The sequence below is a fragment of the Osmerus eperlanus genome, chromosome 6 (assembly GCF_963692335.1).
Source record: "Osmerus eperlanus chromosome 6, fOsmEpe2.1, whole genome shotgun sequence".
Classification (NCBI taxonomy): domain Eukaryota; kingdom Metazoa; phylum Chordata; class Actinopteri; order Osmeriformes; family Osmeridae; genus Osmerus; species Osmerus eperlanus.
In genome coordinates, this window is record NC_085023.1 from 9,820,031 (window position 1) to 9,847,046 (window position 27,016).

Sequence of the window (27,016 nt, forward strand, 5' to 3'; positions counted from 1 at the left end):
ATGCTTGTCTGACTGGCCTGTCCTTCTTTCCTAAATGTTACAAGCAACTTCTGAGGTACTGCCTTTACAGAGCTGTCAAACACCATTGCTGCATTCCAGGGACCTGGGCCTGATTCCAATATACTAGCAAACGGCGTCCTTCGCATAATGCCTAGTACCCAGCTGTGTAGTGAACTGAACGTTCCATTTCTTTGACAGTGTCTTCTGTACTTCTATCTACTTGTAGTCACTGATGTCACAAACATAAACCCAGTTACTGAAAGAGACTAAGGCAAAGAGGCTGAATCAAAGTTTAATTCAAATTTCTAAGTGTGAAATGTGAATGACCCACATATACAATAAGTGAGCAGCTGAAAGCCTTAAGATAACTAGAGGACATTGAGTTCATTGGCAGTATAATGTATTCATCAAGTTCAATATAATGTCGTGCATAAACAGTCGGGGATGTTACTAAGCGAGCCGCGATGGGAAAGCTAATTTGAACAAATTAAGACAAATCAAATCTAAATCAAACATGGTAAATGAGTGGTGAGAAACCTTTCTCTACGCATGCTGTAGTCTATCATGCCTCTACAGTGTATCAGACTAGTGCAACACTAACAGACAGAGACATACACACACCAGAGGGCCACACAAGTGGCTTTCCAAAACAACAAAGTACAAAATGGCAAAATAAATACTTTTTTCCCTCTCCTTCAAGGAATACATAAGTCAGTGGGTCATCATCATTAGTGGTTTTAATATTGTGTTGACCAAGAGAAAAGGGGTGGAGATGTGACACCTAATCAGCCGTACTGATTAGAGGGGGAGGGGGGGGGGATTGCTGGTAACCCTACAGAGAAGCATGCATATAAATACCCACAATGCCCTGCTGTCCTATCAAAAACAACAGCAACATTGGGAATGATTTCCCCCTCTCCCCTGAACAAAAGATGCTGTGCTCAGGATGATCCTGCTGTCCAGCGATGGTTATGAGAAGCTGCTCAAGTCTTCTCTAGCCAGTCCTCCCCCCGCCGGTCAGCTAATCTCACAGGAAACGATAGATGCAGGGAGACAGAGATAGAGAGAGATCCCGTTTGACCAGCAACACTTCTCAGGCCTGTTGGAGGGAGAGAAATGAAGAGATGGCGAGGTGGAGAGAGGAAGTGGGGAGAGAGCAACAGCGGAGAGAGAAATACAGACAGAGAGACAACAAGTACGCCCAAATTAAAAAAGGCATCTGTATTCTGCTTCCCTTCCTGTTCTTGTTTTGATGTCTGTTGAGGACATGAAAAATAACGCGTGCAACGAGATGAATGAGCTATAGTTAGCATCAGACCTGTCCCACTGAGCTATGTGCTCAAGCATCCACACAGGAATACACAGCGTTAACTGTGTAAATACAACTGTCATCCCTTCCTAAATCTCTCCACCAGAGTGTGTGTTGATAGGCCGAGTGGACGAAAGCCTAATGAATGCTACTCTCTCTGATAGTCGGTCAGCTTCTTCTGCTTTCATCTCTGAGATCAATGCCATCACCCTGCGGAGTTTGGCTCCCAACCACCCAGTGTTGCAGGATCACAGCAGTAAACACAAATCTATCAAAACACCATATGCTTGTCCCGGCTTGTTTGATTCAATCAACAGTTTGTGTATGTGTGATTGTGCACGTGCGCAGCAGGGAACAAATCGGTGTGTGTGTTTCAACGGCTGTGCCGACAAGTATGTTTGCAAACGTGTGTTTTCGAGTTGGTCCAGCATGCGAGAGTCACTCTCCTTTTCCAGGGTGTAATGGAATACCAAAATAACACCATCTCTGGAGGCCATCTTATTGAGAGATACCGGTCAACGCTCTCTCTAGCACATCTCTTTCTCCCAGTAGGGATAGCAAGAAGAGGCACCTTGTGTGGCCGGACATGATTAGCATAACTAAGAGAGGAGAGAGAACTCTCTCTGGACTAGCTTCTGGAGAAGCAAAGAGAGGGGGATGCGTTTGGAGAAGAAAAGTCAAGGAAAAAAAGGAAAAGGAGATGTTGAAAATTGTGAGAACCCCAGCGAAAGATGAGAATGTACATCTTTTTCTTTTAGAATTCAAGTACAGGAGGGACAAGACAGGGAGAACAGCGAGGCTGGGGACACCTGAGGTGTATCAGCCTCACACATTTAGTCATTTAGCAGACGCTTTTATCCAGAGCGACTTGCAGAAAGTACAACCTTCTGATTAATAGCCCGACTCCCTGACCGCTCAGCCATCTGACTCACACCTTGCAGAGGTGTGTATCAGCCTCGCTACATGTGTAACGTGCTGTGGTGTTGTCGTCCCATCTCATCATCTGCCTGTACCAATCATGTTGTCACTGCCTGCTTCACTGAACGTGACAATCTCTATTCTCTAGAAAGAAACACACCCACTATTGGGTGAAATGATTGGTTATAACACTGTGGCCCTCCTCATCCCTCCCTAACTACTCTGGAGAGGACAGACGCACAACATAGCACTACTACAAACTGGTATCTAACCTAGCCCAGACCTTTACCCAAACCTTAAACCTCAACTGTGAGAGTATGACTAAGAAAGTTCCTTCTAAATTGTCTGTCTGTGATGACTGTGGCCGTGTAGGGCTGCTGTAGCAGTGGCTCATCAAAAGGTTCATTAGAGAGCTGACATATCTTCACTGGTGTCAAATAACAGGATATGGCTGAATGAATACAGTGTGATGTTTTAACTGAGTTGGGATTGTTTTTTATGTTTGTTCATTGAAATACACGTGTGGGCCAAGGGTGGATTCTGAGACTTTTAATCTAAGTGCTTGGCTGGCAGCTTGCCTGTGAGGAACAACGTGCTTCCGGGGAGTCAACACTGCTTACCTCATGATGTTCCTTAGCAGCAGCTTAGATTGTGCCCTACACCTGGTTCTTGCGTTGTTGGCTCTTGACTGTGCTTGTGATGTTCAGTCCATCAGAATCCCTCTTGCGCTTGAAGTGTCTGTTGGTGCATCCCCGAATATTGTAGGGAAACACTCTGTAACAAGGGTTTCACAACCAGCTTTTAAAGTGCACCAAGACTGTTAATACTGTAAATGTTCTTTACAAAATAAAAATAAAATATCACATGGTTCCTTTAGCTGTGTCCTGGTTTGAGAGTGGCCTGTTAATATCTATGTACATATTTTGGCTGTTACTGAAGTTAGTTATATCAACAAGTAGTTTGTGGCACCTCAGTATAAAAAATGTTCTGTATGAAGTTTGTTAAAAATCATGTAGATCAGTTTTGTTCTCATGGACATAACATTCCATTCCTAAAGTTTGGTTCCCATGGTCAGTGTTAAGGTACATGTGCGTCATTCTGCCCAGGATAGACATATTGACCCCCAAAGGTCCCTTCTCCAGGGTGTTCTCTAGTAGAGTATTGACCCGGACTGAGCCTTATTGACACTGCTTGCCTGGAGTTCTGTTGAACTGAGGTAGATTTCCACAGTCTCTTATTGGCAAGCTTATCTTTTGTGAGCCACCTTCATCAGGCTTTAAAAGTGGGACGGGGAACTGTGATAGGACACTGTGTCTACAGGGAAGGTCATGTACAGTGTGAATGGGACTCTTCTTGTGTTTGTGAGGTGTTAGTAAGTGTCCACATTTCAAAGTCAAAAATATCAACAGGACAAATGTCCTCTCTGTGAAGGCAATCTGCACTGATGGCAGAATGGAATGGATATAAAGTATGGGCTTCAAAATAGGCACTTCAGCAGCAGTTGGAGTCAGTTCAGTCCTCCAGTCACCAGGGCACGCTAGCACCAGGAGAGCGTCCTCTCCTCCCCTACACGGAGCTCTCGTCCGGCGTGGGCAGCAGCTGAGTGTGTTTCCTCTTCTCCAGGATGTGGTTGAGCTCCTCTGTAAAGGAGTAGAAGTGACAGGAGGTGGCGTCCGCGTCACTCTGCCTCAGGAGCACGTAGCTGTTCCCGTTCATTCTCCGAAGGACGCTGGGCAGCGTGGCCGACAGACCGGCCGGGAAATCGCACCCTGGGGTGGACAGCTGTGGCGGCGGGGGCAGGGGCGGGGCCGGCGGAGGAGGATCCTTATTGGGTGACGAATGCCCCTCCCCTGGGACTATCTGGAGGAACCCTCCGTTCGATTGCTTGGCGGCGCCATTGCAGGTGCCGTTGCCGTTGCAGTGGCTGGAGATGGTCTTGAGCTCCAGTTGGGAAGAGCTGCGCTGATGTTTCCTGTTCCTGTTGTGTCTCTTCCTGTCTGGGTAAGCGGCGGAAGCGGCCCGTAGGGAGTATTTCCCCCTGCGTCCCGCCCGGAGGCAGAAACCCACATAGAGCAGAACCACAGTGAGAACCAGACACAGCCCCCCCAGGATGGTGATCAGGGACAGGTACATAGCTTCCATGTTCCTGGGGGAGAGCAGCTCTGAGCGGGGGGGCAGGGGGGCTGGGGGTGGTGGCAGGGGCCTCTCTGTAGAGGCAAGCTGGATGGGTAGAGGGGGAGTGGTGGAGGTGCCATCCTCGTCCACGGTCAGGACGACGGGCGGAGGGGGGGGCAGGTCTGAGCGCACGGTTACGTTGTAGGTGACCACGGCGACGCGGACGCCGTTCTCGAGGGAGTGGCAGGTGTAGAGTCCTGTCTGTTTGGCCCGGGCCTCGATGATGAGCAGGCCGTCGGTGCCGGTCCTGAAGCCTGAGTCCAGACCGTAGCCCTGTAGCTCCTGACCCTCCAGGGTCCAAACTGGGGTTGCCAGGTTGGAGCTAAACTCACACTGGAGCAGCACGTCGTCTCCCACCATCACGGAGCGATGGCGGTGCATGACCAGGTCTGCAAAAAGACAACCCAGATTAATTGAGACAACAATTCGCAATTTTTTTTTTTTTACAGCATCTTAAACCTGGGAAACGTGTGTTGAAGTTCTTTGGATTACAAATTTGCACTGTCTAATCAAAAGTGATCGATGGACAACCAAGATGACTGTGCTGAATGGGAATAATAATCTTATAAAGACCTGAGGGATCATAAATTGTGAGTTTGAGATTGAAATAGTGTGTGGTGTCAATATAGGTGCTTTTTATAGAATATAAAATAGGTGTCTCAGGAGAGATTTGCTAAATGTGATAAGAGCTACAGAAATGGTCGTGCGGCAGAAACAGTACGCATAATCAGCTTTTTAATATTTCCCTCAAACCATGTCATGATGTTGAGACATACTCTATAAATAATGTGCACATTCTCTATCTTTAGTTCTCCTTTCATCGCTCAGTAAATCCTGTTTTAAACCCCAAAGAATCTTATAACACTGAGATACAGAGTGAGAAAGAGACACAGAGAGAGAGGGATAGAGAGAGAGAAACAAAGACAAAAATAGACGGGGAGAAAGTCAGTCGGGAAGTGAGAAGCATTGACATTAAGATAAAATAACGTATTGGTGAGCACAAACAATAAAGGGAAATAAAAAAACATTTAGACTCATCTTTAAAGGTAAAAGTACATGTACAACTGGAAGATCTAAGTTCATAACAACGACACTTGACAACTACAATTGGCAAGTTGACTAAAATCTAAATATAAAAAGATAAAAAGAACCCCAACCCTAAAATCTAAACAGTAAAGAACAAAACATACATTTAAGGATAGAGGAAGGAGGGAAGCAAGGATAGAAGGAAGGTAAGAAGGCAGGAAGGACACTAGAAATAAACAAATAAAAAGTAAAGAATAGAGAAGGACAACAGAGACAATATAGAAGAATAGAGAGAAAGCAGTTGAAAAGACAGAAAGGATGGAGACAGATCGGAGAGCTGTATGGAGGCAGATGAAAGAGGGGAGAACATGAGGGAGTGAGAATCATACCATCTCCTGTGCTGTTCTCACAGCCCTTGTTCCCATACTGGATGTCCTGGACCAGATCAACCCTGCAGGGGGAAGCATATAAACAATCCATTCTAGATCTATAGCAGTTGTACAGTTGGACTACAGTAGGTCTAGATGTACAGGATCCACACATTTATTTCCACCACCCTCTGCAACAGTATCACCTTAGCACTTGGAAAAATTATTGTCCACCCCCAACATTGTAAACCGCTAAAACTACCCTTCAACCACCAGCTATACATATAAAGCAAAGCTTAAAAGGAAAGACATTCATGTAATGTTCAGTCGCAGTCAAAAACCAAACATTTTCAGCTCTGATTGATTTTGCATCTGTTCTGAATGCCGAGATAGACAAAAGAAAGAGAGATGGAGATACACAGAGTAGATGGCTAAATTAAATCAAACAGACACAAGGGAACCAGCAAACGTCCAATCAGTCTCTCACTTGCTATTTCTCTGTCTGTCTCTTTCTTTGTTTAATTCTAAATTGCAGTTTAATTCTCTATCCCCTCTCTATTCCATTCTCTCTCTCTCTTTATCTTTTACCATATTTCATTGTATCTCTATGTTTCTCACTCTTCCTCTCTCTCTCCACATACACATATATGCACACACGCTAACCTCTCATTGTGTGTTTGTGTGTCCACACACTCCTCCCCATCCCAGGCACAGAGCGGGTCCCTGGCGAAGACACAGTCATAGCAGGAGGTGTACCTGAGGCAGGAGGAGAGGGGCAGCTGCACCACCCCAGAGGAGCCTCCGGCATACACACTCATCTGGAGGGGAGGTGATAGGAACTGTGAGTGTGCGATCCTTCCTGTTTAAATACACTTGAATAGTCAGACGCCAGAGGTGTGTGCTATTGTACCTGTGTGGAAGAGATGACGAGGCTGTCGACAGGCTGCGGTTCTTCAAACAGCTGCAGTTCCTCTATGATGTGGAGATGACCTTTGACCTCCACTGCCTTGTGCAGCCAGCCGTCGTCTATGAGACAAACGAAACGTGATGCTAGTGTTGCTGACAGAACACACACGCTCCGACACAATTGCAACCGGACACACACGCGCACACACACCTGTCCCCATGAAGAGCATGGGATACACCTCCCCATCCAAGGCCTCAACACTGTGGGCAGCCACCTTGGTGTAGTCTGTGGTCTTTCTGAACAGCAGGGGACGCCTGTCCGCGGGCCGGACCTGCTGGGCCATGAGAGGGTGCCTCCTCACAAAGTTCAGCACATCATCCGGCAGAGCGTTGGAGGAGTTGATGCCTCTGGCTCGAAGCTGGTTCGTTATACACTGGCGAGAAAGAGCGAGGGATGGAGAAAGAGCAAAAGAGGAGAAGTGAGCAAGTGCGGGAGGGAGTGCGGGAGGGAGGGAGTGCGGGAGGGAGGGAGGGAAGAGGCGAGGAAAACTCTTGTCTCTTGGCTACGGGTGGCGGACAGAGAGAAGGAAGGAGAGATGGACAACAGGGATGGAGGGATGCGTTTGGCTTGGAGGAGGGATACTATCCCTCTGCCATGCATTAAGAGAAATAGTGTACTAGTGTGCTGACATGTAAGAGGCTTAGCTCTCTACACCTGACTAAGGGAACAAGTTCTCTGACTTTGTCCTCTTTTGGATGACTTTACTCAACTCGGCTAAGAAGCTTTCAGGCTGCCAGACTAAGACTCCAAAGCCAATTCTCTATTTCATTTCACAGTCAAGCAGAAAGTTCAAATTAAGCCTTTTTAAGTGTCAGAGCCACAGTCGATCAAGACTCCTCCCGCTAATGATGTCACGGCTCCGGGTTGTCTAATAGCTCTCCACTACCTTATTCTGTGGGGCGTTAATCGCCATGGAAATGGGTTTCAATGACTTAAGCCAGTTCTGTTCCTATAGTGCTACCACTCCAACTCCTTATCTCTGTCCCTCTATCACTCTCTTTCTCCCTCTCTCCATCCGTGCTTCTTCGGTTATCTGTTCTTAGCTGCGGCCATCTGACAGTGTGTGTGTAGGGGTGGGGACTGGACGGGAAGATTAGGGAGCTCAGATGCACCCCATTACGAAGAGCTTACTGGTTGTCCTGACTTCAGAGGGAATAGCTCTAGAGATGTGTGTGTGTGTGGTGTCTGTGTTTGTGGTGTCCGTGTGTGTCTCACTGCTCCAGGACGTGGTTCTGGGACCTTCCCTGAGTACTCGCTCCATTTGAAGTTCTGGTGCTCCATGTAGGGCCCCTGGAAGGCTTCCTGGACCTCGGCTAAAGAGAAGCGACACACAGCCGACGCCTTTACGTTTTTCCTACACGCACACAAAACGCAAGGACACAGCAACAAAGACCTAAGTGGTTACCAGCGAACAAGCATAGTGTAGCTCAACATGCTCTCACGCACATACACACGAGCACGCGCAGTGAAAAAGGCCAGAGCGTCGGCCAGGCACAATAACGGCAGTAAACCTGCAGTGTTGCCATAGAGACAGCGGGGAAATAGATCACAGACTAACCTGGTGGAAAGAAAGAAAAACTGAAAAAGAAAGAAAGAAAAAAAAAAAGGTGGTAGGGGTGGGGGTGGCAGAGAAATCTACAAAGCTAATCAAGAGAAGTTATACATCATTTCTGAAAAGCGCAGAAGATAGGAGATGGAATGGAGAGGGTACAAAAAACAGAGTGGGCGTAAAAAAGAAGAAGAGAACCTCTGAGTGGGAGAGGGAGAGAGGCGGCAAATGTTTAAACTAGAGGATGATGGGGGCCCCTTGAGGGAACAGAGAGAAAAAGAAGTGAAAAGGAGAGCGACCGGGAGATCACAGCTGAGCTATTAAAGAACTCAGTTGAGAGTGAGGTCTCTGGTCTGTTGTTAGTGGCAAGCAACCCCCTCCCCCCAGTCTCCACATCGAATGTAAACACCCCTCACCACTCCAGGCCAAATATGCCGTAGAACAGTGTGTCCTGGGGACTGTGTCCGTGCAGTGCGAACACACTCCTCAGAATGTTGAAGTGGAATTCGTATTCTGGCAAAGAACACACAAGCCTGGCCTTTAAGAAGGACGTCCATCTCTTCTGCAGAGTCAGAAGACCCCCCTTATCCCCCTGAGAGAGAGAGAGAGAGAGAGAGAGAGAGAGAGAGAGAGAGAGAGAGAGAGAGAGAGAGAGAGAGAGAGAGAGTTCAGGGACAGAGTGTGTAAATGTGAGTGTTTGTGTGATGCCTAGCAACAGCTTGGTTCTGTCAAATCCCATTAAGAGTGATGTTGAGAGAGGAGAGGTACACAGTGCATGTTGAGTGTTCTCAGCAGTCAAGTGTGTGTACCTGTTGTGCGTACCACCTGGTTCAAGGACTCGTGGGTTAGGAAGTGGAACTACATTGAACGTACGCGCAAACACACAAACACACCCATAGGCAAAGCCAAAGGACATCAAAACACACCTTTCTTTCAACTGGAGCAGAGTAGCAGCTAGTCTCAAGGTTATTACTGATCACATATTTTGAAAGCAGTGGTAATTGAGGCCATCCAACTTGTTTTTCTAATACACCACACTCTCATGATCTGATGTTTAATTCAGTTCATTCATTTCAAATGGTCTCTTTCAGACACGATTGGGTGTTTGGCAAGTTCCCTGAGAAGAATATAAATGATAACAGGCGATAACCGACCAACTACACTGCCACCCAACCCCAAACATTGCAGATCCCTGCCCCCCACACCTCACCTTACACACACGGGCCACGCGGGCCACCTTGTTGTTGCTGTACGTTGGCATCTGCTCCTGGCTGTTCTCAGTGAAGAAGAAGTAGATTTTATCATCGTCTCCGGTGGCACTGCCCTCGCTCTCTCTCACAAAGGCTGAGCCCACAAAGTCAGCCTCTGAAAAGCAAGAATGAGACTATATCCTCAGAACAGTTGCTACTGTTTAAGGACCCCAAGATATATGGACTATCCTGTGTTAGCAAATTATATTCTTTCTTTCCATCCATCTATGTATCTATGTATCTATCTATCGTAGCCAGAAACAAGCTGGTTAGTAAGTGTACTCTAACATCCTAAGCTTACCGTGTAGCCAGCGAGTGGGAGCCTCCTCCGTCCTCACAGTAGGGGAAGGGGAGTTACGGCGGATGTCTGGAAAACTCCGGAACTCATACTGCGAGGCCGTGTACACCTGCTGGTCTAAAAGACAAACAATTAGTTCATCCAGTTATTCATCTCAAGAAATCGCAGACGTTTGAAAGTGTGTTTGGTACCAATAATGAGGCTGGTGTAGCCTGTAGCAGGGTCGTAGGGACACTTCTCTCTGCCCTCCTCCAACAACGATGACATCTGGAAATTGTCGTCATCCTAAAGAGAGAGAGGTGAGGACTTGTTCCAGAGCTTAGGCGCCATATGATCTGGCAAAAAGGTTTGTCAGTTATGCTAAAAACATTCAGTTTTTATAGTATTGTTATTTTTTAAGCAAAGAAACCGGTGCAGACAATTTTTTTAATCCAACTGAATGTTTACTACTAATTTTATTTTGTAGTAATTGACGAATCAAAGTCATACAGAAATAGCTCAAATACAATCCCATTGTGATTGAATCATAAATTAGAGTAATTGATGTAGTATTCTGTTGCATGTGAAGTATGATAATGAGGACATATTGAAAAAAAGAACTTGTTAGGAATATATATATATGGCCTGAAAGGTTAAATTAATAAATAACATAAATTATGGACGGTCTTACGATGTATGCACACAGGGGGCTGAAGGCGTGGGTCCCACACATGTAGAGATGAGTGGAGTTGAACCTCTGGAGAAGGCGAATATGATTATAACACTCCGTCTGTTAGAGAGAGAGAGCAAACATCAGACATGTTCAGAGAGAGGGAATGAGACATTGCAAGATGAAAGAGGGAGCGTAGAAGGAGGCAAGGGAAATATAGAAGAAAGTGAGGGGAAGGGTGAAATGTACCACAGTACAGATAGATACACATACATTGTACTTAATGTACAGAGAGGGAAAAGGAAAAAAAAAATTAACATTAGTGCTTTTACTGTCAGGATGAGTCGAGTAAAAACACCCTGACCTACCTTGTTGTCTTTCCCCTTGGTCAAACATTGCTGCATCTGCTCAGATGAAGCCTCCCATTCAATCTGACAGACCAGACAACACACAAGAGCTCAGTTATTAACATTACTTTACAAAGTCATACTTCCCCTGTATGTTTTTTTTTCCAAGACAACATATTACACTTGAGTGTTCTAGCATTATATATCTATGTTGCTGAACAGTACAATACAATAGGATTTTATGGCAGGGTGTATCCAGGTATCAGGTACAACAGCTTATCAGGTAAAACAGGGCATGGGGTTTCTAGGCCTTTTCCAATAATTAAGGACCAGAAGTGCAGTTCTAACAGTTTGTTCTAACAGTTCTACCGTCAGCCACCTGGGAGTCAGGTGGCTGACGGTTAAGGAATTGGGCTAGTAATCCGAAGGTTGCTGGTTCAATTCCCGGCTGTGCAAAATGACGTTGTGTCCTTGGGCACTTCACCCTACTTGTCTCAGGGGGAATGTCCCTGTACTTACTGTAAGTCACTCTGGATAAGAGCGTCTGCTAAATGACTAAATGTAAATGTTTCACTCATATCTCTGATTATTTATCGTTATATTTTTTCCATTCTTTAGACAATTATTATTTCTTAAACTAATCTGTATTTCATGTTTATTCCTGGTTCTCTTTCTATTAGTTTGTTACTGTACTAAAACCCAGTGAAACCAGTTGTTGTGTTGTCTTATCTTGATCAGACAAACATGGGCTCCTCTAATTACAATAACTAATCAAAATCAAAATCTCTGGTCGAAATCAGGGTAATCAATATTGTTAGCTTTAAAATCCACCTTGGTAATTATGTAATGATAATAAATGGGTGAATTGCTTAGTAATATGAATAATTACATGACACATCCTTCACTACATACTGTATCTCTCTATCACACACACAGACAAGTACACACACACACATACTCACAATTCGAGCTGTGTTGGCTGAGATGTCGGTGGCGTTGAGGGCGAACACGGCCCCCCGGGCCCCCACATACAGAAGACCCCTGTCTTCTTCCAATAGCAGAGTACTGTAATTGACTGTAGACCACTGGAAACGCCTGCATCCCTGTAGACCTGAGAAGAGGAGAGGACAAAGTGGTGTTTTACACTTCGCTATCACAGATCATCCTCTCTATGCTCTCACTGCATGAGTGTGCGAGTTTGTACATGTTTAAGATAGCAGTAACAGTATAAATTAACCCACATCTCTCCCTTAGACACACACACACACACACATAAGTCCGATTCTAAGTCAGCCGTGTGACATTGGTTGTAATTGGCACACATGCAGATAAACAGAAAGATAGTAAATATGACACATTGGCCAAGAACAAGGAAAGCAAAGACTTCGGGGTACCAGCTAAAGCTCCAGGGTACTAGCTAAGGAACTGGTGTATAGTCTACTGCTATTGTTTAACTCTTGCAAAATTCAAGAGTTTGTTATCTCACTCACACAATTAATTCAGAAGTTGGAGAGACCGGCTCCACTATGTAGGTGGAATAACTGCATAATTGATTAAGTGGCTGGTGCCTTTAACCAATCGGGTGCTCTACGGTAGAAAATGGGGTTGTGTGAAAAGAAGTTATTAACTATGCAGAGATTACAGTAAGACAACCTAAATTCACGAGGCTGAGATGGAAATTCACCTATGTAGAGATAAGAAAATATATGATTAATATCAAGGATTGCTACATCTAGAACCAAGTTCAAGGATCCCTGGCTGTCAAAGCATCTTTATTCTCAAGAAAACCTGAACAATGAAAATCCAGGACCTCCAGGAGTTTGGAGGGATAGAGGAACGTCTAGTACCTCTGTGAAACCTACTCCATGGCAATCTTTGCATAACTACAAAAACGTACCATAGGTGGCATGAAAAATATAAAATGGCAGGAACTGGCCAGGAGTTGTGTTACACAAGAACCGGGACATAATTTTGCCCATAGAGAGGAACTCTCTGACTTGCTCCTGAATACACACAAAAATACTACAGTAAGATAACAAGGCAATTTACTGATGGTCTACTCTCACACTTAACAACCCTTTACTATGGTTCAATATCACAAGGAAAAACTCCTTAAGAAACTCCTGAGACAGGGTTTAAAGAAAGACATCTAAACATATACTGAACCAAGACCCAGCATAATGCAAACATGACACAAGCTGGAGTGACATTTCAAGTACTCTGACTCAAACAGATACAACTGCAGGGCAGCTTAACATCAACACTGAGAGCCTCTACCAGCACAGCTGAGACAACCAGCAGCTCTTTAGCTCAAACAACTACCACGGGACTAACGTAACAATGACGTAAGCAACCCAGACCTTGGACAGAACCTTCTCCCACAACACCTATGCTCCAGGAGTCTCTTTGTATACGTAACTCGCAGAAGAAAGACAATGAGGAGCACACACCCAAGTGGACTCACACCAATTATGTTACGCCTCTGGGGCATAAGGAGAGAAAGGACAGGCTCCATTGTAGACAAGAGTTTCAGGTCCTGGTTAGATGCAAACATGCACACATCCACATACATGCATGAACTGAACCAAGCCCGGGCCCTAAATTTGCTGAAGCTAAACTAGTCAAATTTAGCAAAACAAAAAAGCAAAGTTCAAACATTTTAATTGATATTACATTTATTAAGTTAGCAGATGTCTAATGTGACGTGTACAAATGTGTAGACATTCCTGTCTAGACCATCATAGTTGAACAGTTACAGTATACATACCATAGCATTGTTCAACTATTCTACAACAACATGCGTCCGAAGAGCATATTTTTCAATCCTTCCCGCCTTTATCTCACTCCGCCCTAGTGTGCAATGACAGAGGCCACAGCCTCATGTGCTCGGGGCAACTGGAGCTATGCCCCTTGTAAGAGGAGACAACCTGAGCAGCGACAATCCACGTGTTCCCCGAGGGTGTAGCACTGAGAGTGATACACATAAGAATAGATACTCTACAAAAAACCCAGAGGTCTCAAAACACCATGAACTAGGTAGTGCGGTCAGCCCAGTACCTGAGGGTATTACTAAGTCCGAAATATGAGAACAGGGAGTTCATCCAGTCCTGAAGGGAGGTGAGCTTCCTATTCTTCTGGACTTTGGATCAAGGAGAGAATAAAGGATCAACATTTGACGATCCCATCCTAACAACGGACTATTCCACCTGCTACCATCAGGCAGACGGTACCACAGAATCAAAGCCTAGACCATCAGGCACCGAGACAGCTTCTTCGGCCAAGCTTTCAGGCTAATGAACAAATGCCCCCGTTCCCCCCTCACATTTCCTATCTATAATTTATTTTATTCTATCTTAAGTTATTTGTATTATTATTTATCTAATTTTACCTATCATCTTCAACTGTGCTGTCAGGACAATGTTATGAACAATTAAGTTCATATTTCTACTATTTGTACAACTGGATGTCAGAACTTCATTGACTTATTGATTAGATATAATGCTCAGAGGTTCACTTAGGTCAGAGACCAATGACTGATGTTAGGTTATTTCCTCCAGGAACACTTAATGAGTGACTTGTTGCACTTGTTGGTTAGTTTTTAACTGATTTAACTACTTGTTCTCCCTGTAAATTATATTATTGTTGCTTGCTTTCCTACAGGTACACTCTCGCACTTTTGAGGTTCATGTTTAAAATGTAATTTGTTTAACTACATGCTCTTATGTTTACATTTATTCATTTAGCAGACGCTTTTATCCAAAGCGATGTTTCTTCCGATTGGCACTCATTTGCTTTTCACAATGTATGCTTCATGTTTTGGTTACCCGCAATGTTTATGGGGCTATCTCGTTGTTTATGATCATTGACCTATGCACTTTTGTAAAGCTCTCACTTGGAAGTCGCTTTGGATAAAAGCGTTTGCTAAATGAATACATGTAAATGTGATAATGCGGACCACAGGCATACGTAGCAGTAAAGAGAAATCATGCAAGTGAGGGTTCGTTTATCCCTCCCTTCTCACTGCGTGTTCTCCTTTTTTCAGTTCTCTTCCTTAAATCCCCATGAACACCCCACCTCCCCTGAAGGGTTTCACTGGTTCACATCCCTAAATCTTCCCAGACAGTAAACCTGCAGTCTGATCTGTGTGAAGAGACTGGGATGTAGAGTATGTCAGATCGTAGAGTATAGAGGAGTTTCAGCAGATTATTAGCAGGTGAGTTTGTTTGCATGAACATTACAACAAACAATACTCGTTTAGTCAACTGCCTTAGGTTGCTAGGAGACACTCCCATTCAAGAGATTAGTCTAAAGTTTGCAGATTGAGGGAACTCTGCTGAGAAAGGTAGAATAACAAAGACAAGGACTGGGAAAAGACAGGAGAGGGAAAGAGAAAGTGAAGGAAGAAGACAAATGCACACAAAACACCAACAATAAGGAGTAACCCAGATTGTGAAATCAGGTATGTACCTGGCATACACTTTTGATAAATACACTGAGAGTGAAATGCACAGATAAAGAGAGAGAGATTGAAAGAGAGAGAAAGATAACCCTTTTCATACAGTACAGTCTGTCCAACTAAAAATTCCCATACTACCACACAACCAGATAGTTGCCATGGTAACCATCATGGTTGCCACCTCCCTTTGACAGTACCAACCCTGTCAGCGGCTCTCGCTGTAGATATTTTATAATTCTACAATAGTACACTACCTTAAAGCTACGTATTATTTTTTGTTCCATAGCCCATGGCTTGGGGCAACTTCAGGTACAGCATTACTGTCAAGTCTAATTGCCATCCCACATTGATGCCGGTCTACAGATGAGCCAAAGAGACTGGGAGGTGTGTACTCACCACTGATGGGCACTGTGATCCGGGGGCTGATGTCCAGGTCCAGGGGGGGGCTGAAGGGGTAGCCCCCCCCTGCACACACACAGCAGCTCAACAGCACAACCAGGGACCAGTGAGTCACACTCATCTTGACTGTCAGGCCTGAGGGTGCCTCAAAACACACACACGCACACTCACTCAATCAACTTAATATATACACATGTATATCCTCACACGTAATCACTTACAAAGTCTCACCAAGCAAACACCCACAAGAATCAGCCACACTCACACACACACACACACACACGGGTAGGCAGGCTCTTCTCTTCATTCTCTTAGGTGGGGGCGGATTCCTTCTGGAGAGAAAGCACAAGAATAGACAAACAACGTTAGCCCTACATTGACCAAAGACAGAGAAGAAAAATGACAACAAACCCAGTCATGAAGACAACAGCATAACATTTGCTAGGATAACCTCTAAATACAAAACAAACAAAGAACAATGTCAGCTCTGTCAGCTCTGTCAGTTCTGTCTGGCCTTGAGCGTCAGCAGCTAATACAACCATGTGAAAGGGTTTTGGAATGACACACTAGAATAGGGGAAAACATTATACACAGTATACCGTTTATGGATAGAGATACACCTCTGGTATACAACATCTGTCAAGATGCTGTTATCACACTGTCTGTATCACACTGAATTGAGAAAATGTATTGATCCTTGAACAGAGTGGCATTTGACAGGGTTCTGAAGATGAGATTTACAGATGGGGGAGTGAAGGAATGGAGAAAAAGAAGAAGAAGATATGGAAGGCGTTCTCTGGAAGTTGTAACTGGACTCTAGAACAAGCCGCATCTGACACCGCCTGGCTGAATACAAATTATTGCCTTCTCTTTTTTCTTGCTCTATCCTCTCCCTCCCTTTGTCTTGCCTTCCCCTCTTTCCTAACTCACTCTCTTTCTCTGCTCAGTCACTATCTTGCTCTCCCTTTTCTCTCCCTCCTTTCCCTCTCTCTATAATAACTGCCCAGTCTGTGATGGGCGTATAAACACAGTAAAATATCTGTCAATAAAACAAGATAACACTGCTCACAATGACCATGAAGACCTCAGAACTCAAAATGAAACTTATGCAAACAAAACTGAGCACAGCGCTAACACACCTGAGAGCAATAAATTCCACAGGGAGAAACAACATAGGGTATAGTGACATACTATGCTGGATGAAGGTAAGAGAAGAGAGAGAATCAAAAAAAGAGGAATAACAGTCATTGTAGCAGGAAGATAGAGAATCCCTGCGCACAAGGCACAACAGAAGCACTAGGAATACATTGCCAGTCACATTGTGAGGAGAATCCCATAATTGTCTCGTTTGATTTAGAGACAAGGAACTGATATCTATCCATTTTTTCTTACTCCCTTTCTCCCTCTTTCTCTACTACACAATGTCTACTGCCTCAGAATGCTCTTCCAATTCTTGATGTAAACACACACACACTCCCTCTATCTTTCCATAAAACAAACTCTCCAAGAAAGGAGTCTGCCTCCCGCTCAACATTGCAGAAAAAAGACCCTTGTTCTTGTTCTGGACCACAAACATACACACATTAACAAGCATATTCACACACACGCACACATGCACAGTCACACACTTACACACAGCTGTATGCATGGACAGAGGTCTGTTGAACCTCACGACAGAATCTAAACAGCTCTACAGTGCCGGCACCATGACAACAGTTTCCTCGGCTGTTGTCTTAACCCCTATAGCAGCCCAGGGCTCCCACCAGAGGAGCGCACAGGTGCAGACATACACATAAACAACATAGATCAGGGATGCAAGAACCACAGCTGCATACATGGAAGCCAATGTTCCCATTACCCAGCCTAATGATCTTGGGTCTTCTAAGACGTTCTCAATGATCATGCCATTACAAAGAAAAGAAAAATCTTAATTGAAATTGCCTGAATAAATGAACATTTGTTATAAAGGAAATGAAATGAGAAAGCGCAGGGTCTTCCCCAAGCTGCACCAGTGGTTAGGAGATCTTTATCAGTCGGCTCAGGGAGGTACCTGTCGGAAAACCCAGGCTAAGATAGCCCACTGGTGGGACAGGACAAGATATCTCAATACTTGGAGGGCCCTGGCTCTGACAACTCACTTATTTCTATTTGATGAACGGTACAAACACATAAACAGTCAATTTCAGTGTGTGTGTGTGCGCACATCTGTTTTAGAGACCAGAGTACACATTGAGTGTGGCACTAGAAAGGATGGCAGTAAATACCATTGCACGTGACTAGTGGATCCCATTGCACTTGTTTATAAAGGGCAAGGGATGTCTTCTGTCTACTGTATTTTGTCAGTGACAAACGAGAACAAACTGCTGAATGTTAAGTGAACAATCTCTCAATCTCTGTCTGTCTCATGCAAATCCACTGCATTATACCAGTGTCATAGTCTCAGCATCACAACTGAGTTATGTGTGTCCAGATGTGACAAAAAGCATGAATGAATGATCGAAAGACACAGCAGACAGTTGAGAGAGACGATAGGAATGTCAGAAATTATTGGTGTGCAATTAACTCTGTTTGAAATTAGTCATTTTTCTTTACAAAGTCAAAGAAGTTCATCACAGACAACTCTGGCCAGATGCTTGAGAGTACAAAGCTCATCAAGATCAGACATTACATGGCTTTCCTGATTAAACCTCTTCCTTCCTTTAAAGACTAATAAAGGATCTGACATCAATCCATAAGAGTTGGTGGAAAACCTAGCATTGTACCTTTGCCCTCTCCTCTCTACTCACCAGTGTTGTAGATCAGGTGATCTGATGACAGCACTGCACATACAATACTAGTGTTCATTTGCTACGTACGACTTTTTAATTCAACATAGTTCATCTGTCAAACAATAAAATTAGAGCTTAAACCAAATGTTATTTTATCTCATTTCCATTTCCATCCTGGCACACAATACTGATGATGACTCCAGATGTTGGTGGCGTGTGAGGAATTGAAGATTTGAATATACAGTCAATTACGATTTTGTAATAAATAATTATTTTGATAGCTTTGGGCCTATACAATAGCCTCACAAATATTAAAACCTTTTGCCTCTAACAGCAACTGTTAGACTCTCGTAGTTCTACCCTAACCCTTGAACAAGAACATACCGCTCACCGGCATCTGAAAACTTGAAATTACTTGACATAAACATACTTAACAGCAGCCTAAACAACGTTTCTGTCAACCTCACTTTTGGTCATTAACGAATGTCCCTCCGTCACCTGCCCATTGTCTTTCTATAGCCACATCTACCGGAGTCTACAATATGTGGGCTACAACAGCAGGTAGCCAACCCTTCAAAAAATGAATCATAGGCTACTAACATCCGCAGTACCTAAAGTCCGGTGTCTTTTCCTGAAAATATATTGGAAAATCAGAAAATGTCTTACGGTTTTGAAAGTCCCAGTGCACTGAGCTCCCGGTGAGTGGACTTTCACCCTGTGGTGAAGTACAGTCGTTTCTTACTGTCAAGAGAGAAGTATTGCTTCTGCTGTTCTGCAATCCTGCTCTTTCCGTCACAGGTGGACACGCCCTCTCATGAATATTCACCTAACAGTATGTGCCTCCCAGCGGGATGATATTCATTTTAATCAATAGTAATCAACATTTCACAATATAACCAAATTCTGTCAAACGTTTGTCTCTGAAAAGTTGTGTTTCGTTCTTGACCATAAGCCACTGTTACATATGGTCACGTTAGAGATTGTGAGCATAAATCTACCAGTGTTGTATTTTCCTGTAGGTTCCCCCAACGCAAAGTACAATCTCAATGACGCGTTTTTCTAAAAGGTAGCGGGTCACTGACATCTGCTGTATGCAGAGCGCATTACACCCAACAGTAAGAAAGGTTTGACTTTCCACGTGCTTATGCATAATCATTGTAAAGCATATAGTACAAAAATACAATACATTTCGCAGGGAGTTTACTCCATCCTAACAGCATGGATAGAAAATCAAATGTATTTCTTTAGCCCTTTTTACTAGCAATATCACAGATGGCTTCACATACGCCCATAGAACTGCACCTAAACCAACCTAAATCTCAAGGAAGACAAGGAAAATCTCCCAGGAAAACGAATTGATAAAAAATGAAAATAACCTTGCGAGGAGCAATTCAGCGAGGGATCCCGTCCTCCAGAGACTGTTTAGTAGCCTAACAAAAAGAGGCAGGGCCGTAATCATAATATATATTGGGCCCCGATATTCAAATCTGGTCAAAACGTCCCCCCAACATATTGATATAAAAATAGAAATAAAATATAAATGTGCTACGCTACGACAGGAAACCACACACGCTGTCTGAAATGATCATAAAAAATGTAATAACTAAACGTTAAAAAAAGAAGAAAAGGAAATCTGCCCAGCAAATTTCGTCCCCCCCAATGTTGACTCCATGGCTACGGCCTTAATAAGAGGTGCAGGCTAAACATAGTTATGCATCAAGAGCAGTGGCGGAACTAGAGTTTTATACATGGAGTGGCCAAGGGGGGGGCCAAGGCTACTTCAGGGGGTCCATAGTCCAGAGTCTTGGGTCACTGTTTTCTTCAATATATACAGTATAATCTGGGTCTACAAGTGTTGGAACATCCAAAATATTTTTATGAAAAAAAGCTCAAGCACCATGGACTAACCCTAACCCACTGTAGCAGACCTTTCTATGTGACAACAGACAAGGGTGTTTTGTCTTCGGGAGTTGCCGTAGGCTTGATGCTGAAAGCATTACGACACACTGGCTGCCAAGCACCTGGACGCGCCGCGCAACGCCACGATCGGCTACGACTGAGCAAAAGCTGTTCACACCAGATGCGCATTTCTCCGCGCCGGTCACCAAGCCTTTCTGCTACTCTGAGCTTTCCTTTACGCTGACATGGTACATAAACATGGCATTGGCTATATCCCAGCATTTATCCTTATCTACGTTGTCCTTGTAAAATTGTTGCTGGGGGTCATACAACAACTCCCTGTACTTTTCAACTTCGAGAATTCATTTGATGCTGATTTTAGAAATCGACTTGGGGGTTCTCTCTCGGTAGGCTATGTCTGCACGCGTGTGTGTTGAGTGCAACGCGTGACAACTCGTTTCTCTCAAACAAACAAAACAACTACGGGCATGCTAGTAGTGATGGGAAGTTCGGATCATTTTACTGATTCGGTTCTTTGAATCTCGTTCAGTAAAATGAACGAATCTTTTTTCGAGTCATTCGTTCATTTCAACGGGGGGGGGGGGGGGGGGGGGCTATCTGTCCACTGCAAACACGTATCATATTCTCATGTAGGTTAGTGCATGACATGTCCACCAGCAGATACTATTTTAAAAGAAATTCCTGCATTAAAATAATGTATCATGACAGTTTGTATGATTTGGTCATTTATTATCACGGCAAACAATTACACTGCACTAAACTGTAAGTGTAAATGTAAAGTTTTTATTTTTTTATTGTTTATTTTCGCCCACCTAAGGATCAGTCAATATTTGGACTACATAGACAACGCCTGTGTCAAAATGTTCGTCTTGGTCTCGATTGCGTTGCTTGTATTTTTATTTACGTTCCATTGCACGGTTTAGGAGGTTACAACGTTTTTGTGGCAAAAAGTGCCTTTAGTCAACGAAGGGTACTCAGTGCTAGCTACGTCACCACGTCAGCACACGTTGGCAACGACGTATAGATTGATGTGCAGTTGCACAGCAAGTATCGTGCTGTGGTGTACTAGCAGCACATGTACATTTAAGCAAATCAAGACCTGCATGTACAGTAAGTAATGTCGCATTAAATAATGTATTTAAACTCAAGCTTGTGTGGTGCATCGCTGTCTTCAATGCGACAGCCTAAACTTTATGTCAAAAGAAACATTCTAATTTCTGGCGCTTTCAAACAATCCAATCAGTGAAGTTTGGCTAGCAACAGCAGCTAGCTTGCTCGTAGCAAACTTCTTTTGAATTATCCATTTCCCCCTAAATTAATGTCAAACTTGTTTACGTTTATGGGGGCATATTTTCAGTTAGCAGACGGTACTGTTTGAATCGCGATTCCATCTGAAATACTGCCAGTGACAACTTTGTTACAGTAGCGTTTCAAAGGGGGTTCTTGAGTAGGCTAAATGCTTGAAAATATCACTAGATATTTCGCAAGCGTCTCGTGAAAAAAGTAGACCAGCTGCCGAAACGATCGCGGCCGATCACAGGCGATCGCGGCGCTTCGCAGCCAGTGTGGTTGGTCCCACTTCCAGGCGCGTCGCAGCAGATCGCAGCCGATCTCAGGCAGTGTGTCTCAGGCAGTGTGTCCCAGGCGTTACGTGAAATCATGTTCGAATGTCGATGTCAAGAAGAGAAGCGGTAAAATACAATATGAAAAGAGACCGCTTATTGTCCACACGATCATATACAATTATATCTAAAACGAACTTAAAGAGCTCGGTAACACTACCAAAGTTGAATTAGTAATGTTGTTAGCGATGCTAGCGTTATTTTGCTAGCTAGCCTAACATTTCACTGGGTCTTGCAGCTGTTTGATTAACTCAAATTATTATGAAATGTTATGTTCTACTAGACAATTGTCTACTTTAGCAAGTCACTGTATTTCCAAGCCCTGATAGTGTAACTGAGACGACACAGTAGCCTAAATAATTCCCTTTTCAAGTAATTAGCCCCCGTTCAAGTGTTGAGCATTAAATTGGCTGCACGGTCTGTAGAGATCGAGATGAAGCCACGTTTTTGTTCTAAAACCGGATTATAATCCGCTTCGAAATATAAGCCGCACAAGCACAAGAAAACTGTAAAATTAGAGTACAAGCCGCGGCTTATTTTCCAAAATTTACGGTAGCCTACTGACTGTCTCAGTTTGTCTGTTATTGGAGTCGAAGTTCTAACATTAACTTACACAGCTAGGCTAATCAACATTCATAAAAAACATTCTGGAAACTTAAACCCAATGCAAACCTTAACATTTACTTCAAATATTATGCCTTTTTCAATTGCGAAAAGAGCTTGTGGAGCTGTGGAAATATTCTCTATTCTGCTGTATGTTCTTCTTATTCTTCTGTATCTCGCAACAAACATCTCTCTTCGGTTTGAATAATGCACCGCAACGCAGCAAAATAAATGCTTCTTTCAAGAGGTCAAATGAGATGTCAATCAGCATCAAATTTCCAGTAGCGAATTACATTTGGGGTGGCACCCGGGGTGGCCAATCAGATGTCAGGGGTGTCCAGTGCCACCCCGGACCCCCCTCTGGCTCCGCTACTGATCAAGAGTAGGAAAATGTAGTAAAATGTGCAAATGAATGTTGAAACAGAGATTCAGAGTTCCAAATCAGTGCTCTGAGTTGGAACATGTCAGTGGTAGCCACTGGTCAGGGCTGGGAAGCGTCGGACCAGCACAGCATCACAGGACACCCAGGTAAATGGTACAGGAAGTGACCAGGACCTCTCTTTATGGTCCATCATAGGAGACCGACGTTGAGAATTGTGTTTTTCCATGCAAGTAGGTCTACTGCAATATTGTTTTTTAAGGGGAGTAATCTATTTTAGTATAATTGTGTAACATACCATTGATCTCCTTGGTACAAATGTTTTACACAGGTTTATACAGTCACAAAACTGTAATTTGTTCTTTCCGGTTTGCCATTTTTCTCTATGTGTCTTGCTAGGTATACACACCACAGGATAATCGGGCCGATTTCCCCCCTTCCGTAATGTCCCGATTATCTTGATGGTTCTACAGATTATTTTATAAGATTTTCCCTTGGTGTGAGGTGAAGTGTGTTAAGAGTGACCGAACCTGCTCGGAAAAACGTCAGAGCCGCCCCGATCACGAATCTGGATTTCTGATCGTAAATATTCAATATTCAACATGTTGAATATTTACGATCAGAAATCCTGAGGTGTTGGGGGAACCCCGAGGACAAACACCACACACTATAAGACAATTATGACATTTTAAATTCTGTTCTTGAATATGTTCTCAGAGAATTAAAATTACATTAATATACATTGTAAATTACATGGTTTCAAAACATTTTTGAAGTCCTGATTAGGGATGTCCCGATCAAGTTTTTTTAAGCGCCCTATCCGATTAAAAAAAGTATCTGCTGATATTGAGTCCTGATCAGATACTTTTATTTATTTATTGATAATACAGTGCACACTTCGAGTACATTAAAGTTATTGTCGCTGTCTGGAGGGAGTTTCTTACCATTATTGGCTTTTTCATTGGATTTTTGTAGCACTTGCAATCTTTGAGATTGGATCGGGACATCCTCTGACATCATATTAGTTTATTTCCAGTTTATTTGCAGTGGACATAACATGCTGAATTGTTATGCATTTTGTTTTAAGTTGGTGGAATCAGCTCTTACCAACAAACCCGGTGGGGAACGTATAATAAATGAATACAACCGAACCAAGTCCTTGACGGATGAAACAAGACGCAAAATGGTGAACATGCTGGCAGCTGACATGACAGAAAAGAATGGGTAATTTGTTAATAGTCCTTGTGTTCTCAATCTGTAAATCTAAATCTGAATCTAAGTGAATATGACTGCACAATCCTTTCTTCTTCAATTTTGCAGTACATCTCCACCCAGACAGGTGAAAGAAATGTATGCCAAAGGAATAGTGACCTTATTCCCGTACCTCAGTGACCCATTCTCTAAGAATGGCTATGTGAGTTGCACACAGTAATAGTTGTAATGTTAAATGCTATTGGAAGTTTTTGAATCCTACCAGACCATGTTGTTTTCAATGAAGTATCCATTTTTGTTATCCTTTCATCCTTCAAGGAGCATTATTATGATGGCGAGAGTGGAACTGGGTACTTGGCCTGGAGGATTAAAACTATTCAGAGAGGCACCGCCAAAGACAGGCGATCATCATTCGGAGGTAATACTGGAAAATGTATGGAACAAAACAGTTGCTAGATCAATAATTGCATTTGTTGCACTATTTCTCAGACATATAGTATAATGTGTAACTACATCCTTCAATTCTGCTAGCTCCCTCCCTCTTAGCAAATTTAAAGAAAATATGCATCAGAGACCTACAAAGGACTGTGACATAAGGGGGGGTTGCCTCGACACTGACTGGTCGAGGCAACCCCTGGCAAACTGGCCTTGCAAACTTTAGGGTGATTTAAACCAGTAGATGGCATTTTCATACATTTTTCAACCCACAAACTGCAGATTTCATAAATTGTGAAGAAATAATGTCAATATTAACACCAGCATTGATGCAGGGCTCCACACTAACTTTTTGTCTTGGTTGCACTTGTGCGCCTAACTTTTTTATTTAGGTGCACCAGCACAAAATGTAGGTGCACCCAAATTTTTTCCTTGCGTCGCCATTAACGCCACAATTTCAAGGTCACCTTTTCATCACGCTCCATATACATTCATATATATCATGTAACCACCCCCCCCCTTTGCTGTCCTCTGCCCCTCAGATGGCCAACACCTGTAATTTGGCCTTCTTCCCATTTGGCCTTGGCTAAACCAGCTTGCCACACTCCCTAGCATCAAACATATCATTCATATCATTTAGTTTACAGCTCAAAAAGTATATTTTACAGTGGAGTACTTCCTTTAAAAGTTAGCCAGGCTACTAAAACTTTTGACATGATTGAAATTTTCCCTTGTTGTGTAGAATCAGCCAAAGGATCAACTGGTGAAGACATGTCTGGAGGACCGACTGTCAGACGAGAATCCCAGTTTGTTCCAGAGACTGCCCTGACTGATGATGAGTGCAACGAAGCAATCTCACTGATGAAACATTCTGCTGATGCAGACACAATCAAGAAGAAAATGAAACTGACGTTTGTGTATCGCCGCAAAATGATCCTCGACCCCCAGCAGTCAAGCAACATACTGTCTGAGTTTCCACGTTTTAAAGACGTCAAAAGCTTGGTAATTATGTTATTTTGAAAATACTATGACAAGTGAATTGTTTTGTAAGACATTGTAGTGATACTAGCTAGCTAAACTAGCACCCAATACAATTTGATTGGCTGTCAAATAACTGAAATTGTCACCAACACCACCCCACTCCAGGTTGAACAGGATTTTGTTCTAATGTTCGGAGAGGATACCTCAAGCAAGCTTCTGGAAAGGTGGCCGGTCACGTTCAAGAAAAAGATCATCAAACAATGCAGAAAGCTTCCATCCACAAGTGAGCTTGAAGAACTCTTGCTGGCAGCTGATCCTCCTGAGGATGGCACTGAATTGGATGTTGACTTTGGTAAGATGCTTGTAAGCCTACCTTTCGTGTTGTATTGCAATATCAACATTATGTGTAAACATTTAAATATCAACATAATACTAAGAAGCTGGATCTGTGAAAGATTTACGAGTACGTTCTGTAGCAGTATATTGAACAAAACTTTTGAGATTTGACTCAGCCCTGTGGATGTTTTAGTTAGAGAACTTCTTGTGATGTAGAACTGCTGTCTGTCTGGGGGGTCTTTTGTAAAGAAAACAACGTAACTGAAGTGTGTTAACATTGAACTTGTGTTGTTACAGGTTGGGACAGTGATCTGTCATCGGTTTTACTGCTTATACACCTGATTCCACCCTCCGCTCAGGGTCGGAAGAGACCAGGAAAGGTTTCCGCATCCCAAGCAGAGAAACATCTTGTGGTATTCAAGAAGGTTTGTATTTTTTCTAATTTGTGGTATGAACACCTAATATTAGGCTACAAGTATTCATTCAATATTCATATTCAATAAGAGTAGTGTATTGGCTCTTTCTGCATATTCTACAACTACTTGGCCATTAACTACAGTTTTCCCTCATTTGTCTTCGCAGACCGGAACAAACATTCAAGAGCATCTCGATGCCATCACTACTAGCGCTCAGCCCTATCTCCTAGCTGTTGGAGTTAAGAAGAATGCAATCCACCAGTTCTTCATCATTATCGACAAGAATGCCATACCTTGCAGGTCAACCTCTTCTCTTGTTGCTTTTGACGAACTATTTAAGGCACATTTTGTGTTTGGCACATCCTACAACACCATGCTCCACAACATGTACACTTTCATCCAAACTACAGTGTACAGCATCGATGCTGGCAAGGTCAAAGAGAGTCCTCGTGTTGCTGAAATCAGGGCGAGGTTACTTCATTAGTGCTTGAAGTTTCTCCTCGAACATGAAGTGTTTTGTTTGTCAGGCTGAGTTATCGAGTTCAAATATGCTTGTTAGGCATTTACGATTAGTTCACGGTTACTTACCTGGAAAAAATCTCCGGCTTAAATGTGCTCAGACTGGATGTGGCT

At 43.4% G+C, this 27,016-nt stretch overlaps 1 protein-coding gene across 4 annotated transcripts; it reads right to left on the reverse strand.

Moving 5' to 3' along the window:
* Positions 1-276: 276 nt before the first annotated feature.
* Positions 277-19,270, reverse strand: LOC134022108 (semaphorin-4G-like). 4 transcript variants are annotated; one of them, XM_062463355.1, is made up of 17 exons: positions 19,146-19,270; positions 15,943-16,040; positions 15,709-15,846; positions 11,819-11,967; positions 10,878-10,940; positions 10,531-10,629; positions 10,052-10,145; positions 9,864-9,977; positions 9,523-9,677; positions 8,729-8,904; positions 7,979-8,117; positions 6,914-7,136; positions 6,707-6,822; positions 6,460-6,614; positions 5,818-5,879; positions 2,848-4,791; positions 277-1,099 (listed from the first exon to the last, which is right to left on the reverse strand). In XM_062463355.1, the coding sequence occupies exons 2-16, from the start codon at positions 16,016-16,018 to the stop codon at positions 3,794-3,796; spliced, it is 2,757 nt and encodes a 918-aa protein (XP_062319339.1). In that variant the 5' UTR covers positions 16,019-16,040; positions 19,146-19,270; the 3' UTR covers positions 277-1,099; positions 2,848-3,793. The 4 variants fall into 4 exon arrangements, with proteins under 4 accessions (XP_062319339.1, XP_062319338.1, XP_062319341.1 ...); XM_062463354.1 differs by having other exon boundaries at positions 15,943-16,043; positions 19,146-19,263; XM_062463357.1 differs by having other exon boundaries at positions 15,709-16,040.
* Between the last annotated feature and the right edge of the window lie 7,746 nt (positions 19,271-27,016).

Excerpts from the sequence above, each read along its gene's own strand:
- LOC134022108 (XM_062463355.1), bottom strand. The coding sequence starts at position 16,018 with ATGAAGAGAAGAGCCTGCCTACCCGTGTGTGTGTGTGTGTGTGTGAGT. Across the intron at positions 8,118-8,728 it reads GGCATATTTGGCCTGGAGTG|GAAAAACGTAAAGGCGTCGG; the intron begins GTGAGGGGTGTT and ends GTGTGCGTGTAG. Across the intron at positions 7,137-7,978 it reads CAGAACCACGTCCTGGAGCA|TGTATAACGAACCAGCTTCG; the intron begins GTGAGACACACA and ends CTTTCTCGCCAG.